Source organism: Mesoplodon bidens (assembly GCF_964165515.1).
Source record: "Mesoplodon bidens genome assembly, chromosome: 6".
Lineage (NCBI taxonomy): Eukaryota > Metazoa > Chordata > Mammalia > Artiodactyla > Ziphiidae > Mesoplodon > Mesoplodon bidens.
In genome coordinates, this window is record NC_138162.1 from 45,458,992 (window position 1) to 45,476,405 (window position 17,414).

At 44.7% G+C, this 17,414-nt stretch overlaps 2 protein-coding genes across 8 annotated transcripts in view; one reads left to right on the forward strand and one right to left on the reverse strand.

Moving 5' to 3' along the window:
- DNAI1 (dynein axonemal intermediate chain 1) overlaps positions 1-15,892 on the reverse strand; it is a 64,319-nt gene extending 48,427 nt beyond the window's left edge. For both annotated transcript variants that reach the window (XM_081238299.1, XM_081238298.1), the window contains exon 1: positions 15,491-15,892. In XM_081238299.1, the coding sequence (XP_081094425.1) occupies positions 15,491-15,520 (30 nt within the window). In that variant the 5' untranslated portion in view covers positions 15,521-15,892. The remainder of the gene's footprint in view (positions 1-15,490) is intronic.
- An 84-nt stretch (positions 15,893-15,976) lies between these two features.
- The window catches only part of FAM219A (family with sequence similarity 219 member A), a 53,196-nt gene continuing 51,758 nt past the window's right edge, over positions 15,977-17,414 (forward strand). For 4 of the 6 annotated variants that reach the window (XM_081238300.1, XM_081238301.1, XM_081238303.1 and 1 more), the window contains exon 1: positions 15,977-16,331. In XM_081238300.1, the coding sequence (XP_081094426.1) occupies positions 16,272-16,331 (60 nt within the window). In that variant the 5' untranslated portion in view covers positions 15,977-16,271. The remainder of the gene's footprint in view (positions 16,332-17,414) is intronic. The other 2 variants (XM_081238302.1, XM_081238305.1) reach the window with 1 other exon arrangement.

The window sequence follows — 17,414 nt, forward strand, 5'->3', positions numbered from 1 at the left end:
AAAAAAAAAAAAAAAAAACAAATATGTGGGCTTCCCTGGTGGCACAGTGGTTGAGAGTCCTCCTGCCGATGCAGGGGACATGGGTTCGTGCCCCGGTCCGGGAAGATCCCACATGCCGCGGAGCGGCTGGGCCCGTGAGCCATGGCCGCTGAGCCTGCGCGTCCGGAGACTGTGCTCCACAGCGGGAGAGGTCACAACAGTGAGAGGCCCGCGTACCGCAAAAAATAATAATAATAATAATAATAATAATAAATTAATAAATAAATATAAAAAACAAATATGTGATCAGATGTACCCATGGGGCCCAAATATGGGCTTTGAAGTCAACCATACCTGGGTTTGAGTCCCTTCTCTGCCATCTGCTAGGTCTATGACTCTAGGCAATTACTTGTCTTCTCTGAACCTCAGTATCCTTATCTTTTCTTTAAATTTTATTTATTTATTTATTTATTTATGGCTGCATTGGGTCTTCCTTGCTGCGTGCGGGCTTTCTCTAGCTGTGGTGAGCAGGGGGCTACTCTTTGTTGTGGTGCGCAGGTGCTAGGCGTGTGGGCTTCAGTAGTTGCAGCATGAGGGCTCTGTAGTTGTGGATCACGGGCTGTAGAGCGCAGGCTCAGTAATTGTGGAGCACAGGCTTAGTTGCTCCGCGGCATGTGGGATCTTCGCGGGCTCGAACCCATGTCCCCTGCATTGGCAGGTGGATTCTTAACCACTGTGCCACCAGGGAAGCCAGTATCCTTATCTTTTAAATGGGCACCATAAAAATACCCTCTGAAGACAGTCATAGGCCTGTTATGAGGACTAAATGAGTCAACACACATAAAATGCATAGTGTGGTGCCTGGCCAGAGTCTGTGCCCAATAAATGATAGTTCGTAGCATTATTATTCCCATTTATAGACCCTGCTCTGCCATCAGCCACAGGGGATCCGTGTGGCCCTTTGCTTACTAGGAAGCACTTGCCCTAGGGATGACTAAAAGGCTTCAACAGCTCACATGTCCACCCAAGAGTTCAATGCTGAAACTTGTTTGTTCCTGGAAAGAACAGATCTTTGAAGTGTGCAAACCCACAGACACTGCATCCTCCTTCCTGGGGCCCAGGAGACTCCCGTTTACCATTCAGTTGTCTTGGTCCTTATTTTAAAACTCACTAACAGGTTTCCATTAAGCTAAATTGAAACTAAATACCTCACCAGCTTGCAGTTTCCGTTTCTAAAAGGGTAAAAGCTCTTAGTCCCAAAGGAACAGTAATTCACCAAGAAATCTTCCTCCAGCTACATCAACTGCCTTTCAAATCCTTGAGCCTAGTGCAGTGTCTCAAGCACACAGAAGGTGCTCAATAAGTATAGTTGAAAGAGATCTCAAAATTTTGAAACACTAGATGAAGGTAACAGGCACTATCATACACTGCTGTGGGTATGCCAACGGACACAAAATTTTTATAGTGTTATTTGGCAATATCTTCCAAAATTTCAAATGCAGATACCCCTCAACTCAGCAACTCTGCTTTCTTGCATTTTTCCTATAGAAATACTAATACATATGCATAAGATATATGTACAAAATTGCTCGCGGAACCATCTTTGTGATATTTTTACAATGGGAAAAAACCTAAATATTCATTGATAGGGGCCTAGTTAAATAAATTATGGTATAGCCATTCAATGGGATATTATGCATATTTTTAAAAGAATGAGGTAAATTTTTATGTATTATTATGGAAAGCTCTCCAAGCTTTTTTATTGTTAAATAAAAAAGCAAGTTACATAAACAGATGACCCATCTGCTTACTTTAAGAATGTGTGTGTATGTGTATTTGGATATACATACAAAATTTCTGGAAGAATATATAGATTCTGTTGACAGTAATTGGGTTCAGGGAATGTGACTGGCAAATTGTGGGGAAGGGAACCAGTACTGTTCACCTTATACTCATTCTCATGGTTTTAATATTTTAAAAGTGAATGTTCACTACTTTTTTTTTTTTTTGGCTGCGTTGGGTCTTTGTTGCTGCACGTGGGCTTTCTTTTCTCTAGTTTAAAAGTGAATGTACATTACTTTTATAATTTAAAATGCTAATTAAGAATTTAAAAAATTAATACAGTTAAAGAGGGTTTTTTTTTTTTTTTTCCTATTAATGCAGTGTTAGCACAGTGCTCAGAATGCTGACAAAGGAACATGAGACCAAGCTCGTGCCTCCTTGGAAGCCCAAGAGGGAAGAAGCCAACGCTATGGGACTCTTCCCAGAAAAGGCTACAGAAGGCAAGGCGGGGTAGGGTTTAAAATCTGAAGCTCTAGAGTTAGCCTTGGCTGGATTCCTGACTCTGCCACGAACTACATGTGTGACCTTGAGCAAGGTATTTAGTCCCTAATCCTCATTCTCTCATTTGTAAGGTAGAGAAAAATATTAGTGCCCTCCTCAGATTTGCTGTGAGGATAAAATAAAACAATGCATGATGAGAACCTTACTCAGAGCCCAGCACTCAGTAAGCACTAAAGTAACAGTGGCAGTGTTATTATTTTACTATTCTATCATGGTCTGCTGTACATGGCAATTGAGTCTCATTCTGAGGGCATTTATTGAATAGCTGAAAAGAGTGTTGTCCGGGTCCCATGAATCCTTATCAGAAAGGAAGCTATAAATCTCAGGGTGTCACAACAGAGGGATGAAAATAAAAATACCTTCCCTTAGAACTTCCTTGGTTGTCCAGTGGTAGAGAATCCGCCTTACAAGGCAGGGGATGTGGGTTTGATTCCTGGTCAGGGAACTAAGATCCCAGATGCTGCGGGGCAACTAAGCCCATGCGCCACAACTACTGAGCTCATGCACCTCAACTAGAGAGCCTGCGTGCCGCAAACTACGTGCCCTGGAGCCTGCGCACCACAACTAGAGAAGAGAAAGCTCACAGACCACAACTAGAGAGAAGCCTGTGAGCCGCAGCGAAAGATCCCGCATGCCTCAACAAAGATCCCGCATGCCGCAACTAAGACCCAACGCAGCCAAAAATAAATAAATAAATATTTTTAAAAAATACCTTCCCTTCATACAGCACCTTTCAGTTTACTAAACACTTTGGAGTGCATCATCTAATTTGGCCCTTATTCTAATCTTCTGTGGGTGGATGTTGAGTTTCGTCAACTTCTTTTCTGAATCTATTATGATTTGTCATATGGCTTTTCTCCTTTTTTTCTGTTAATGTGAAGAAATATATTGATTGGGTATTTACTGTTGAGCTAACTTTGTCTTACTGGGATAAACCTCACTTGGTCAGATATATTATTCTTTTTATATATTGCTGGAACAGATATGCTAATATTTTGTCAGATTGTTTTGCATTTATGTTCATGAGGGATATTGGCCTATCCTTCTCTTTTCTTGAAATAGCTTTGATTTTGATACCAGAGTTACACCAACATCATCAAGTAAGTTGGGACTCGTTCCCTTCTCCTCTATTTTCTCTAAGACTTTGTGTAAGACTGGTGTTATTTATTCCTTACATATTTGATAGAATTCATCAGTGAAACCATTTGGCCTGGAGTTTCTTTGTGGGAAGGTTTTAAATTATGAATTCAATTTCTTTAAGTAAGTATGGTCTTTATATTTTCCATTTCTTTTTGTGTCAATTAAGGCAAACTGTGTTTTTCAATAAATTTGTCCATTCAAGTTATTGAATTTATTGCCATAAAGTTGTTGATAATATTCCTTTACTATCCTTTTTAATATCTGTACAATCTGTAGTGACATCTCACTTTTCATTCCTGATATTGGCTGTTGTGTTTTCTTTTTCTCTTGATGAGTCTTGCTAAGTTTTCTCAATTTTATCAATCCTTTCAAAGAACCAACTTCTAACTTTGTTAATTTTCTCTGTTGTTTTTCCTCACTGTTTCTATGAAACAATGAGATAAATGAATAAATTAATAAAATAAATAGAAGTGATGAATAGATTTTACTTCTATTATTCTGGATTTAATTTGCTCATCTTTTTCTGTTTTCTTAAGATAGAAACTTAGAACACTGATTTTAAATCTTTTCTGAAATCGGCATTTAAAACTATACATTTTCGGGCTTCCCTGGTGGTGCAGTGGTTGAGAGTCCGCCTGCCGATGCAGGAGACACGGGTTCGTACCCCGGTCCGGGAAGATCCCACATGCCGCAGAGTGGCTGGGCCTGTGAGCCATGGCCACTGAGCCTGTGCGTCCGGAGCCTGTGCTCCGCAACGGGAGAGGCTACAGCAGTGAGAGGCCTGTGTACCGCAGAAAAAAAAAAAAAAACCTATACATTTTCATTAAGTACAACTTCAGCATGACCCCCCAATTTGTGATGTTATATTTTCATTACCATCCAGTTAAAAATGTTTTCTAGTTTCCCTTGCACTTTTTTTTTTTTACATTTAGAAGTGCATTCTTTAATACCTAAATATTTGGGGATTTTAAGGATACTGCTATTTATTTTTAATTTAATTCCATTTTGGTCAAACTATTCTTAGTTTGCTGAGATTCTTTCTGACATGGATGAATGTTGAATTTGAATTGAATGAAAATCCGTAAGATACTAATCTTTTGAAATGTATTGAGACTTATTGTACATCCCAGTGTATGGTCTATTTTTTGAACATTGTGCAGTTCTTGGGTTCTATATTAATTAGGTCAAGTTGGTTAACAGATTTACATCTTTCAATTACTGAGAGAAGAGTGTTAAATCTCCAACTGTCATTGTATATTTTTCTATGTCTCCCTTTAGCTCTGTCAGTTTTTTTTTTTTTTTTTTTTTTTTTTTTTTTGTGGTATGCAGGCCTCTCACTGTTGTGGCCTCTCCCGTTGTGGAGCACAGGCTCCGGACGCGCAGGCTCAGCGGCCATGGCTCACAGGCCCAGCTGCTCCGCGGCATGTGGGATCTTCCTGGAGCGGGGCACGAACCCATGTCCCCTGCATCGGCAGGCAGACTCTCAACCACTGCGCCACCAGGGAAGCCCGCTCTGTCAGTTTTTGATTTATGTATCTTAAAGTGCTATTAATAGGTACATACTCTTTTGTGATTTTATATCACCTCTTGAATCGACACTTTATCATTATGAAATGTCCCTATTTGTCTTTGGAAATACTCCTGGTCTTGAAGCCTACTTAGTTCTGATAATACTACAGCCATGCAGCTTTCTTATGCTTGCTATTTACATGGTGTGTTTTCCCACTCCTTTATTTTCAAATTTTCTATGTCTTTACATTTAAACTATATTTCTTATAAGCAGCATATAGTTAGGTCTTGCTTTTTTTTCCCCCCTAGCTTGATAAACTCTGCCTTTTAATTGAAAGTGTTGGTGTGTTTGTCTTTACCATATTGCCCTTTGTTTCCTATTTTTCACCTGCTTTTACCTCTGTTCATCTTCTGTCTTCTTTTGGGTTAATTGAGTGTTTTAGTATTTCATTTTATTTTCTCCATTGGCTTTTTAGCTGTGCCTTTTTGTATTAATTTCTAGTGGTTGCTCTAAGGTTTATAATATGCATCCTAAACCTGTTATAGTCTAATAAGAATAAATAAGATACCACTTCATATTTCACAATGTAATAACCTTATCACATCTTAATTCTATTTACCACCACAACCTCATCTTTGCCCTGTTGTTGTCACATATTTTATTTCTATATATATTACAAGCTTCACCTTACAATGGTGTTATTTTTGCACAGACCTACTAGAGAATGGACTTGAGGATATGGGGGTGGGGAAGGGTAAGCTGTGACAAAGCGAGAGAGTGGCATGGACATATATACACTACCAAACGTAAAATAGATAGCTAGTGGGAAGCAGCCTCATAGCACAGGGAGATCAGCTCGGTGCTTTGTGACCACCTAGAGGGGTGGGATAGGGAGGGTGGGAGGGAGGGAGACGCAAGAGGGAAGAGATATGGGAACATATGTGTATGTATAACTGATTCACTTTGTTATAAAGTAGAAACTAACACACCATTGTAAAGCAATTATACTCCAATAAAGATGTAAAAAAAACCAGTCATATGTCTTTTAAGAAAATTAATAGAAGCAAAAAAAATCTAGTATTTTATCTTTAGTCACATATTTACTATTACCAGTGCTTTTTGGTCCTTCCCATAGATAGAGCTTCCATCAGGTATCATTTTTCTTCAGCCTAAAGAGCTTTGTTCTGTACTACTTGTAGTGAAGGTCTGCTGATGACAAATTCTGTCTGCTTTAGTTTATCTGAAAATGTATTTATTTAACTCTTCTTTTTGAGGGATATTTTTGTTGGATATAGAATTCTGGCTTGACAGTAGTTTTCTTTCAGTGCATAAACTATGACATTCCATTATCTTCTGACTTCTCTTGTTTACAATGGGAAGTCAGCCACTATCATATTATCCCACTCTATGAATTGTGTCATTTTTTCTCTGGTTACTTTCAGGATTTTATTTTTATCCTTGGCTTTCAGTATTTTGACTGTGAGGGGACTACGTGTGGTTTTCTTTGTATTTATACTGCTTGGGGCTCACTGAGCTTTTGATAATACTATACGTTTTCCACCAAATTTAAGAAATTTTTGACCATTATTTCTTCAACTATTTTTCCCCCTCCTCTTTTTCCTTCTGGAATTCCAACTACTTACAAGTTACAGATACATATATGACATATTACCACAGGTCACTAAGGCTCTTTTTTTGTTTGTTTGTTTTTGTATTATTTTTTGATTTTTTGGTTGCATTGGGTCTTTGTTGCTGCACACAGGCTTTCTCCAGTTGCGGCGAGCGGGGGCTACTCTTTGTTGTGGTGTGTGGGCTACTCTTCTCATTGTGGTGACTTCTCTTGTTGCAGAGCACAGGCTCTAGGTATGTGGGCTTCAGTAGTTGTGGCACACAGGCTCAGTAGTTGCAGCATGCAGGCCCTAGAGTGCTCGGGCTTCAGTAGTTGTGGCACGTGGGCTCTAGGGCGCCCGCAGGCTCAGTAGTTGTGGCGCAGGGGCTTAGTTGCTCTGCGGCATGTGGGATCTTCCTGGAGCAGGGATCAAACCCATGTCCCCTGAATTGGCAGGCAGATTCTTAACCACTGCACCACCAGGGAAGTCCCTCTTTTTTTTTTAAATTTCATTTATTTATTTTTATACAACAGGTTCTTATTGGTTATCTATTTTATACAGATTAGTGTATACATGTCAATCCCAATCTCTCAGTTCATCACCCCCCACCCCACCACCCCGCTTTCCCCCCTTGGTGTCCATATGTTTGTTCTCTATATCTGTGTCTTTTTTGTTTTTTAATCTTGTTTTTCTCTGTTCTTCAGATTGGATAATTTCAATGGATCCATCTTCATTTTCACTATTAGGCCCAGCCAATAAATTTTTCATTTCTGATATTTATTTTTCTAGTGTTTCCATTTTTGGGGCTTAGATTCCTCACCCTTTTTTAAAAATTTTTATTTATTTATTTTTGGCTGTGTTGGGTCTTGGTTGCTGCTCACAGGCTTTCTCTAGTTGTGGCGAGCAGAGGCTACTCTTTGTTGTGGTGCGTGGGCTTCTCATTGCGGTGGCTTCTCTTGTCATGGAGTGTGGGCTCTAGGCACGCGGTCTTCAGTAGTGGTGGCGCGCGGGCTCAGTAGTTGTGGCTCGCGGGCTCTGGAGCACAGGCACAGTAGTTGTGGCGCACGGGCTTAGTTGCTCCGTGGCACGTGGACCACCCAGACCAGGGCTCAAACCCATGTCTCCTGCATTGGCAGGCAGAGTCTTAACCACTGTGCCACCAGGGAAGCCCTCCCCATCCTTTAAGTCAATATTTTCTTTTAGTCCATAAATATATTTTCAACAACAACTGCCTTAAAGTCATTGCCTGCTAATTCCAACACTGGGTTATCTCGCTGGTATCACTGTGCTCTCATTTGGATCTCTCTCCCTGAGCCATGATTAAGAAATTGACCCAAGGCAGAAAGCAAGGATAAACATGTGACTCATGTTGGGTGTTTTCCTTCCCTTAGGAATGGGGGAATGCCTAAACCAGTTGCCTCATATATTGTGTCCAGGATTACAGTTGTTCATAGTGGGATGGCAAGTCCAGCATGAACTGCTCCATCATGGCCAGACTATGTCTCCTATATCAAGGTCTTTAAAAGTTATACATAAAGTATGATACATTTAAAAATTCATTGCAGAAATGTGCTATTAAAAAAAACAAAAACAAAAAACTTTTGTAAAGGACAGAACCTTTTGTAATGTAAATATCTGCCCTGAATGGAGGCAATGGATTGGAAAAAATCTGAGGCCCTTTCTGCACAATGTATGAGAAAGATTTATCAGAAGCAACATAGAAGTTTTTTGGAATAAAGGAGGTTATACCTTGCATGGGAGGAGCCAAGGAAAAACAATACCTCCTTCTAAGGGAAATTGCCCTGCTCACAGCTTTGGCTGCTTGGAGAGTCATAGGATCTTATCCCTCCCTGATACAGCCTAGCATGAACAGGTAAGCTGGGGACAATCAGATTTCGTCTCCAAGGGTTTGAATTGGGACTACAGCGAGAACTGGTGGGTGGATGGAGACATTGATGGAGATCCTTGTGAGATAGAAGAGGCCAGAGTGGCCATGATGAGCTGAAAACACATTAAGTTATGAGGAAGCTGAAACCATAGAAAAGTTGGCTGCTTGGGAAATGAAAATAGGGAATGAAATATAGTTGCTAAGAAAATTACAGAGGCCATAAGAGATATAGAGAAAGTAATTAGTACCTATATCTGTTTCAGAACCAATAGTTTTCCAATTCTAATTCTAGGTATTTGTAATACCTACCCACAATCCCCCAGATACACACCTTCCCCTTCACCCTTTCCACCTTTTACTTGAGGTAACTTGAGTGAGCCTCTATTCTTTGCAACTTACAGAGCTTAGCTAAAACATATGTGCCTTAGTTTGCCAGGCTCATAAAAGGCAGGAGAGGTAGGATGGGCTCAGGCATTCCAGACAGAGGGAACAAAATCATTAACAAAGAGACAGAGGCCTGGAACCAAGTGTCTGTCCAGGGATTAGCAGATTTGTTTTATCCACTTATATTCCAATTTGTTCCAAAGCAAGATTTTGAGGCTGAATGTATGACACATGGAAAAAATAAGTTAATGAGAAAATGGATGTGAGGTTAGAATAGAAATAGGAAAATAAGCTTAACATCAGGAGTATGGATGTTAACAGAATTTGGTGCTTTGGCTAGAACAAAGGAGGCATGAGCTGCTTCTTCTGCAGCTCCAGAAGGAAAAGTTAGGGTTCAGAGTATTACAGTACATACGTTTCCCTCAGTCACTTATTTACTCATCAACTAATTCATTCATTTGTTAATCATCTACTAGGTACCAGATGCTAGAATGACAACTAAAGAAGAATAAAGATTGAGTTAGGGCTTCCCTGGTGGCGCGGTGGTTGGGAGTCCGCCTGCCGATGCAGGGGACACGGGTTCGTGCCCCGGTCTGGGAGGATCCCACATGCCGCGGAGCGGCTGGGCCCGTGAGCCATGGCTGTTGAGCCTGCGCATCCGGAGCCTGTGCTCCGCGGCGGGAGAGGCCACAACGGTGAGAGGCCCATGTAACGCAAAAAAAAAAAAAAAAAAAAAAAAAAAAAAAAAAAAAAAGATTGAGTTAGTCCCACTCCAAGGTTCTCACATCTAGGAAGTGAGATAAATGGAAGACATAAACACACCATACAAACCAGAATACAGCGACTCTATGAATAGGACAAAGTGTTGTGAGATACAAAGAAGCAAAACTAAAGTTTGATCAACAGCCATGTCCTTTGCACGTTTCTTCCATACAACTCTGTCTCAGCGACTGGGAAGATTGAACACTCCATAACAATTCCTAACTGGCAGAAAACAATTTCATATGGCTTGTTCACAGCTGGAGCCAGAGAACCAAAATTACTCTTCAGCATCAGCTTGCATGTTGCAAAGCCCAGGGATAAGCACAAGACACCTTTGCCATTATTATTCAAGTACCTGGCATATACTGAGTACTAACAATGTGCTAGGCTCCATGGTAAACGGGGGAGGAGACCAAGTTCTGGCCTCAAATGCTCACAGCTGTTTTGTAATCTGATAATTGTGCATGACAAACCTCAGACCATAACTCTCAAAATAGCATGACTGTAGTCATAACAAAATGGAACAGCCATTGGCAAAATCTGTTTTCTAGTTATCACTTCCAGAAGGAATTCTGTAACACTACTAGGGGAAGAGCAGAGAAAACTCTCTCAACTTCCTGTCACTAAGCCTCTAAATTATCATCATCTGCATCCAACCCTTCCTCCTTTCTCCTTTTCTGTTACAAAGTGTTTCACCTCTTGTCCACAGCTGATCCTCTCCCACCTCCTCAGACACTTGGCTCTAGTCTTCATTTATCTCCTTCATCTTCAACTTCCCTCTATCTATGCCAGGCAAATGCCTCCCCTCAGCATTTAACATATTCAAGTCTTAATTTCATCTCAAAAAAAAAAAAAAGCCTTGTCTACGTGGTCTTTACTACCTTCTTAGCTCAATTTAGTCTGGCTTTTATCTCTAAAATTGTTCTTTCCAAGGTCCCGCAATGACTTACTAATTATTAAATTTAATGGTTGTATCTAGTTCTTACCTTCATTAGCAGATGCAATATGACTGACCATGTAACCTATAAACACTAGAAACTCCCTATAAACACCCTCCTCCCCAGAAGGACATTATTCTTCCTTGTAGTCTTCTAACCTCTCTGGGGTCAGTCCTTCTTATCCTACGTGTTGGACTCTTGTCCAAACTTTAAATCATGTTGTTCCTCCTAGAAATCTTCCCTGATTCCCCCAGAATCAGTGTTAGGATCTCCTCCCACATGCTTCCATTGCACCCAATGCTACTTCCTCAACCACATCCCATCATCCATTCAACCATCGTTCACTGAGGGCTTTGAACGTGATGGCCTCTGTGTTAGGAGCTGAGAATACAGATGTGAGCAAAAACATCCACAGGCCCTGCTCTCAAGGTGCTCACAATCTAATGGGAGAGACATACAATCATCCAATAATTACACAAACAAGTGAATAATTACACCCTGGGATGCATGCTGTGGAAGAAAGGATCAAGGGCAATGAGACTATGAATAGAGAAACTTAACTCTCTTTTCAGTAACAGGGCAGGGGGCATTAAGGCGGTTGTGAGCACTGACGCTGGGGCTGGAATCTTAAGAGTGAGTACATGTGTGAGGGAGGGAGGGCACGAAGAGTGTTCCAGAAAGAAGGGACAACACATAGAACAGACGTACAGCAATAATTGGAAGAGTGTTAACAAGTTAAGGCTTAGAGACCCAAGCAGGCCTCAGCCCATACAGGCTCCTGAAGGGTTATCTAAAAATTTGGTCCCTCTCTTCAGAGCAGTAGGAAGTCACTGAAGGGTTCTGAGGGAGGGATGACATAATCAGATTGACAGCTTGAAGAAATCACTTGGTACAGTGTAGAGAATGGATTGGAAGGGACATGAGTGGGCGAGGGGAATACTGGTTACAAGGCTTTTACAGCCTTCCAGGTGAGAGATGATGGTAGGCAGGGCTAGCAGGGTGGCAGTGAATAGGAAAAAAGTGGTCTGATTTGAGAGATTTAGGAAGTAAAGGGGCACAGGATCATATCTAGGGCTTAAAGAAGGTAAGAGGATGAGGAAGGAAGAATGTGAGGGAGTGATGATGACACGGAGGAGAAGGGTCACAAGCGCAGGGATCTTACTTTGCACAAAGCATCAACTTCCCTTAGATTCTGCTCACCTCCTCTTGTCCTTTCTTCTGTGGATCCCAGGACCAGTCATCAGACTCAAAATCTCTGGATCATCTAAGACTCTCTTCTGGCCTTGCACTGACTCCTGCCCACTTACCCCTACCCTACTCACACCTCATCAAGATCAGTATTTCTAAAAGTACTGTCCCAGAAGGGCTTCTGAAGAGATCACAAAATGATCCAAAAATGCAAGCCTTTTCTTTGGCTCCTACAGGCAACTGAAGCAAAATGCCAGACTTTGATTTTTTTTTTAATGGTAACTGAGTTATAAAGGAGTACTAAAACTTGTTAGTCATAAACTAAAATTAGCCTTTAACTGGAGTTCACAGAAGACTCTAATTCAGTCCTCTACTAAGAAGTCTGCCTGCCAGGCAATGTTTGGCAATGATGCAAATCTCCTCTTGCATATACACATGCAGCCAGTTGGAATTCTTGAAATTTTCAAGAAGCACACTTTTTTATTGGGATATTAGCAGTGATGTTTTGAGCTGGTCATGGTTTATGCTGCCTGACATTCATGAATTTTAATTACAAATTATGATTCTTGGAGCTTCATCATGATCAATCTAATATGCCATGATTATTTGATTAACCCTCTGGAGTAGAGGGATACATGTCTCTAACCTTATTTCCTGCCATTTTCCTCCTCCCTTCCTTGCTGATCCAGAACATGTGTAAGCAAGCTCTCATCTCAGGAACTTTATACTTGCTATGTCCTCTGTCAGGAATTCCTCCCCCCCAGATATCACATAGCTAATTCCTTCATTTCCTTCAGATCTTTCTCAAATGTCACCCCCGTGAGGCCTCCCCTGACCGCTATGTTTAAATCATAATCTTCTGGTTCCCTGAACTTCCTAGTCCATTTCCCTGCTTTATTTTTCTTTTTGACACCTATCACCACCTTATAAACTATATATTTTACTTATTTGTTTATTGACAATTTATCTCCAACTAAAAGATAAGCTCCATGAGAGCAGGGATTTGTGTTTGTTTTGTTGCTATATCACCAATACCTAGCACAGTACCTGGCACATAGTAGATGCTCAATAAATAATTGTCAAATGAGAATATTTATATCATCAGAATTTTTGTCCTCTTAATTTCCAACACCCAGATCTTAAGGCATGGGTACATGTGGTTCAAGTGTGAACCATTCATAGCCCTGCTACCAAAGCAGATATAAACATAAACCCAGAAAAGTATGCTTCTACAGTGACGTTTCCTTGTTATCACTCCCCACCAATCTTCTCATCCCAGGCTCAACCCTTTCTATCCTTCAAACTCACTCAGATCAAAATTTCCAAAGTGCAATTGGAAGCATTCAGAATTCATATTCAACTCATTTTCAGAATTTAATATATTCCAGGCATTGTGCTAGGCTCAGGGGAATCAACAATGAATGAGACAGACCATCCTTGCCATCAGAGTTTATAGTCTAGTGAGGATACCACCTTATCCTGCCTCTGGAAAGGTGACTTAATCTCTTATAGGAGAATATGATGGGCAAACTGAGATGTGACGTATGAACAGGAGATGGAGAGATTTGGGGCAGGGTGGCATGGAGCAGGTGGCAGCAGACTGAAAAGACTGTACCAGGCAGGCAGCGGAAACAGCAATTTCAAAGGCCTAGAGGAGAAAGACAGTGTGGATGTCACCTTCCAGGAAGTGAGGGCAGTTCAGGGTGTGCTGGGACTGTGGAATCGTCACAGAGCAACGATGCGATATGAAGTAGGGTAGGTAGCAAAGGCTAGACCTGGCAAGGCCTTGTAGGCCATACTAAGCAAGTTGGACTTTTGGGACTTTATTCTGAGAGCAAGAGGGAGCCAATAAAAGGTTTGATCAGCGATACAAACAATGGAGTTTAAACGCTTCTCTGCCCCCTAACAAACCCAATCCTGACCTTCCCTCTCTACTGCGGGCATCCAAGTCATAGCTGCCGACTCCCTGAAGCTTTTATGCTGCTCCAACCTGCATGTCTCTCTCCCTCTCAGCCCCAGGGATCCTATCCTCCCTTATCTTTATATGCCTGTGTTCTGTCTCCCCAACTGAGTTCCCAGACGACAGGTACTTCTCAAGGCTCTCAAGGCAGTCCCACACCCAGCTCACCACTGACACAGACTGGGCCTCAATGAGACAAGAGGGTGATGAATACAACCCAGCACAACTCAGCTTGTGCTCACACTACACACACCGATATTTACCCCGTGCTAAAACAACCCTTCCCTCCAAGGGGCAGTGCTGATGTGTGCAAGGCCAGTGGACCTGGGTTTCTGTCTCCTGTCACCTCTCTCTGTTCTCAGCTTACCTAGCCTCTAATGTCTCCCCTAATGGGCTGGAGGAACTGCTAGAAAAATCTAATCTGGAGTGACAGAAAGCAGATCAGTGGTTACCTGGGGCTGGGAGGTTGGGGAGAATGGACTAGAACGAGGTGCAAGGAAACGTTTGGGGGTAGAGGAAGCGTCCTGCATCTTGATTGTGGTGGTATATAGGTTCGTCAAAACCTGTCAACATGTACAACTAAAATGGTCCATTTCATTGTATGTAAACCAGACCTCAGTAATGCTGAATTTAAAACAAACTGCATGTAAATTAAAAGTCGGTAGCCCCAAGCCCAGTACATGAGCTTCAAAACACAGTTCAACCCCGACATAAAACTAGGGCAAGGCCATACGGGAATAGCAGCTTCCCCATGGTTGCAGAGATCTAAGAATGATGGGTGCACCTGCTATGGAAGGCCAGGTGAAAGAAGCAAAGGAGCCAAGGCTAATAATACGGAGGAGGCCAGACCCAAATATGTAAAGTCACAAACAGCATGCATACAGATTTGGTCTCCAAACCTCAAAATACCTAGGCCTGAGATAGTGCTTATTTAAGAATAAGTAAGTAGAAGCCCTGCCTCACAAAGCAAGAAACTGCATATTAGTCCCAAGATGATAATTCATAAACGGTTTGGAAAAACTGATTCTTGAAGGACTGAGTGGCTTCACCACAGAGAGCTCCTCAAGAGGCTGGGCCTTACCTCTCCTTCCAGGGTGAAGCTGGGTGGGTTAAGAGGGGTGACTCTTGGGTTTCCTGTGAGAAGAGATGACATCTGTCCAGGTGGCAACGAGGACAGTTTGGAGGGGCCAGTTTGGAGTGAGGCGTGTGTGAAAGGGGATGGGAAAGGGGTCTCTGCCCTCTTCTTCTTTGCCTGAACTCTCTCTCCTCACAAGTCTCACAACACAGAAGATCTGAACCATACTCCCACACACAATCTGTTCTGCGTCTCCGGTACAGTTCTCCTGTACTCTCCTGTGAGTTCCCAAAGGCCAGTGTCTCCACCTAGCCCAGCACTGAGCACTCAGCAAAGGGCAGGAGAAATTACTTATTTGCAACAAGACTGTGAGGACAATGAGGAACATATTGGTAGGAGTGGGGATGGGGGTTTAAGGAGGATGGGCCCGTCAGGCTGGGTCTGTGGAGTGAGAGAATGGAACGGTGAGAGGAGGACAGGTGAAAGAGTGGTAGGAAACAATGGGTCGGGGGCAGTGTGGGAGAGGAGGCTAGGATTAGTGGGAGAGAGCAGGACAGGGTCAGAGGTCACTAGGAACACAGGCCAGGAATCACAGGGGAACAGAAGTCAACAGGGAAAGGAAGAGGAAGGGTCAGCAGCAGAGGTATGATCAGTGGTCATTGGCAGCGAAGGTCAGAGGTCGTCGGAATAGAGCAGGTCGAGGTGTGTGTTACCTGCCTACGAGGCGGTGGTTTGTGGGGCATCTTCGAAGAATCAGGAAGAGCCTCAACACTTGGAGCGCCTACAAAACGCTCCCCCGCCTGAGGACAAGAAGTTTGTCCGTCCCCTCAATCATGCACAGGAAATCCGGATTCTCTTTCACTTCAATTCCCAGTCTCAGGGGCTCTTTGGGGACAACCCGACGTTGTGGGTCCCAGCGCCCTCGCAGAATAGAAACGGCTCCTCCCTGACGCCGTTAACCAGCAACTGACCGGCAGCCAAGGCGCAGGCGCCTCTGATGCCCCCTCCCTGCTCGAGGGGAAGGCGGGGCTGGGCGCTCGGGGAACCACCAGCTCCACTAAGCCCCGCCCCCTAAGGCCGAACGACCGGCCGCCGCGCCTTTCGGAACTCCCGCATGTGGGAGGGGCTAGTGAGCCCAGACACCGCCTCCTCATGAATAATGCAGGATCAGGCGGTGTCCCGGACCCGGAAGTGGAGTTGCAGAGTCACGGCAGTGGCTGAGCTGCTGACAGGAGGCGGCGGCGGAGGTGGAGGCGAGGCAAGACCTGCGGCTCTGCAGGGCCACGGTCGCTGTAGCGCTAGGCAAGCTGACGGAGCCACGCCGGCCTCAGCCCACCTGCAAACCTCCCGCCTCGTGCCCACCCTCCATCTGCCCGACTGGTCCGGGGCGGCCTAGTCTGCACCACCGACCCGGCTCCTGGGGCCGCCGCCCCGCGCGGTCCCGTCGGCGTCTCTGGCCGCGCCCGACCCCCGGCCGCCTAGCCCACCGGCACCATGATGGAGGAGATCGACCGGTTCCAGGTGCCCACCGCGCACTCGGAGATGCAGCCGCTGGTGAGGGGGCGGGCGGCGGGCAGGCCAGGGCCGGGAGGGGACGCTGCCTGAGGGGGAGGGAGGGAGTCAAGCCTTGGGGACTGTGCGGAGGGGGCGCCTCGGATGGAGTAGAGAGCCGTGAAAACGCATCGCCGGGGGAGGGGGACTTGCAGGACTAGAAAACCGTGGGAGGATACGTGGGATGACAGCAAAGGGGCCTGTAAGGGCGGAGAGCACTGTCAGCGGAGGCAGGCCAACGGAGTTACGGGGAGCGCCGTCGGATGGAACCGAGCGGGGGCACAATGGTGCACACCGTTAGTGGAGGGAGGCCCATAGCGGGGAAAGGAAGGGAACTGTCTTGGGGCACCGACGGTGGCAGGCCCAGGGGACTGGGATGAGAGGTAGGGAGGCGTTTAGACCTAGAGGCCTGTGATGCTCAAAGCGGGGGAGGGGGCCAGGAGCAGGCTGTCTGAGGGACGGGAATAGGTTTGTAGAGGAGGAGGGGCCTCCTCTACAGTTCACTGGCTTTGGATGGGAACGCAGGGCCTGGGCAGAGGATGAGTGGGGACAGGGGATCCATGCAGGACCCGGGAATTCCGTTCTTCTCCGGAAGAGAGTGCAGTCAATCTAGGCTGGGGGTGCTGGAGCCGGGAAGGAAAGAGCTCGGTGGCGAGATGGAGAATCCGGAGCGCACATGAGAGAGCTGGGGAACCGGCAGGAGAGGGGGCGGGGCCGCACTGGAGCCGCCTGTGTCCACCGGTTCGGAAGAGCCCCCGGCGTCCTAGGCCTATGTGCTTGGAGTCCTTGCTGGGCGCCGATCCTGCCGCCTGTCCGCGGTCCCGGAGTCAGGGAAGAATGATGTCATCGCTGCCGGCGCGGAGGGGATGGAAGGGGGAGGGCGATGCACGGAGGCCGGCCTAGGGGAGACCATACCCATTGGCCACCGTCCCGGGGCGTCTACCTGACTGGCTTGTACATCCGCCGGGCGAGAGACGCCGAGGCCTAGCGGCGGCGTCTTTCCAACTGGGAGAAGGAAAGGGAGAAGGGAGGGAGTGCCCGGCTCTGTTCGCTTTGCTTTTCCTTCTCCTTTCCCCCTTGGAGCCC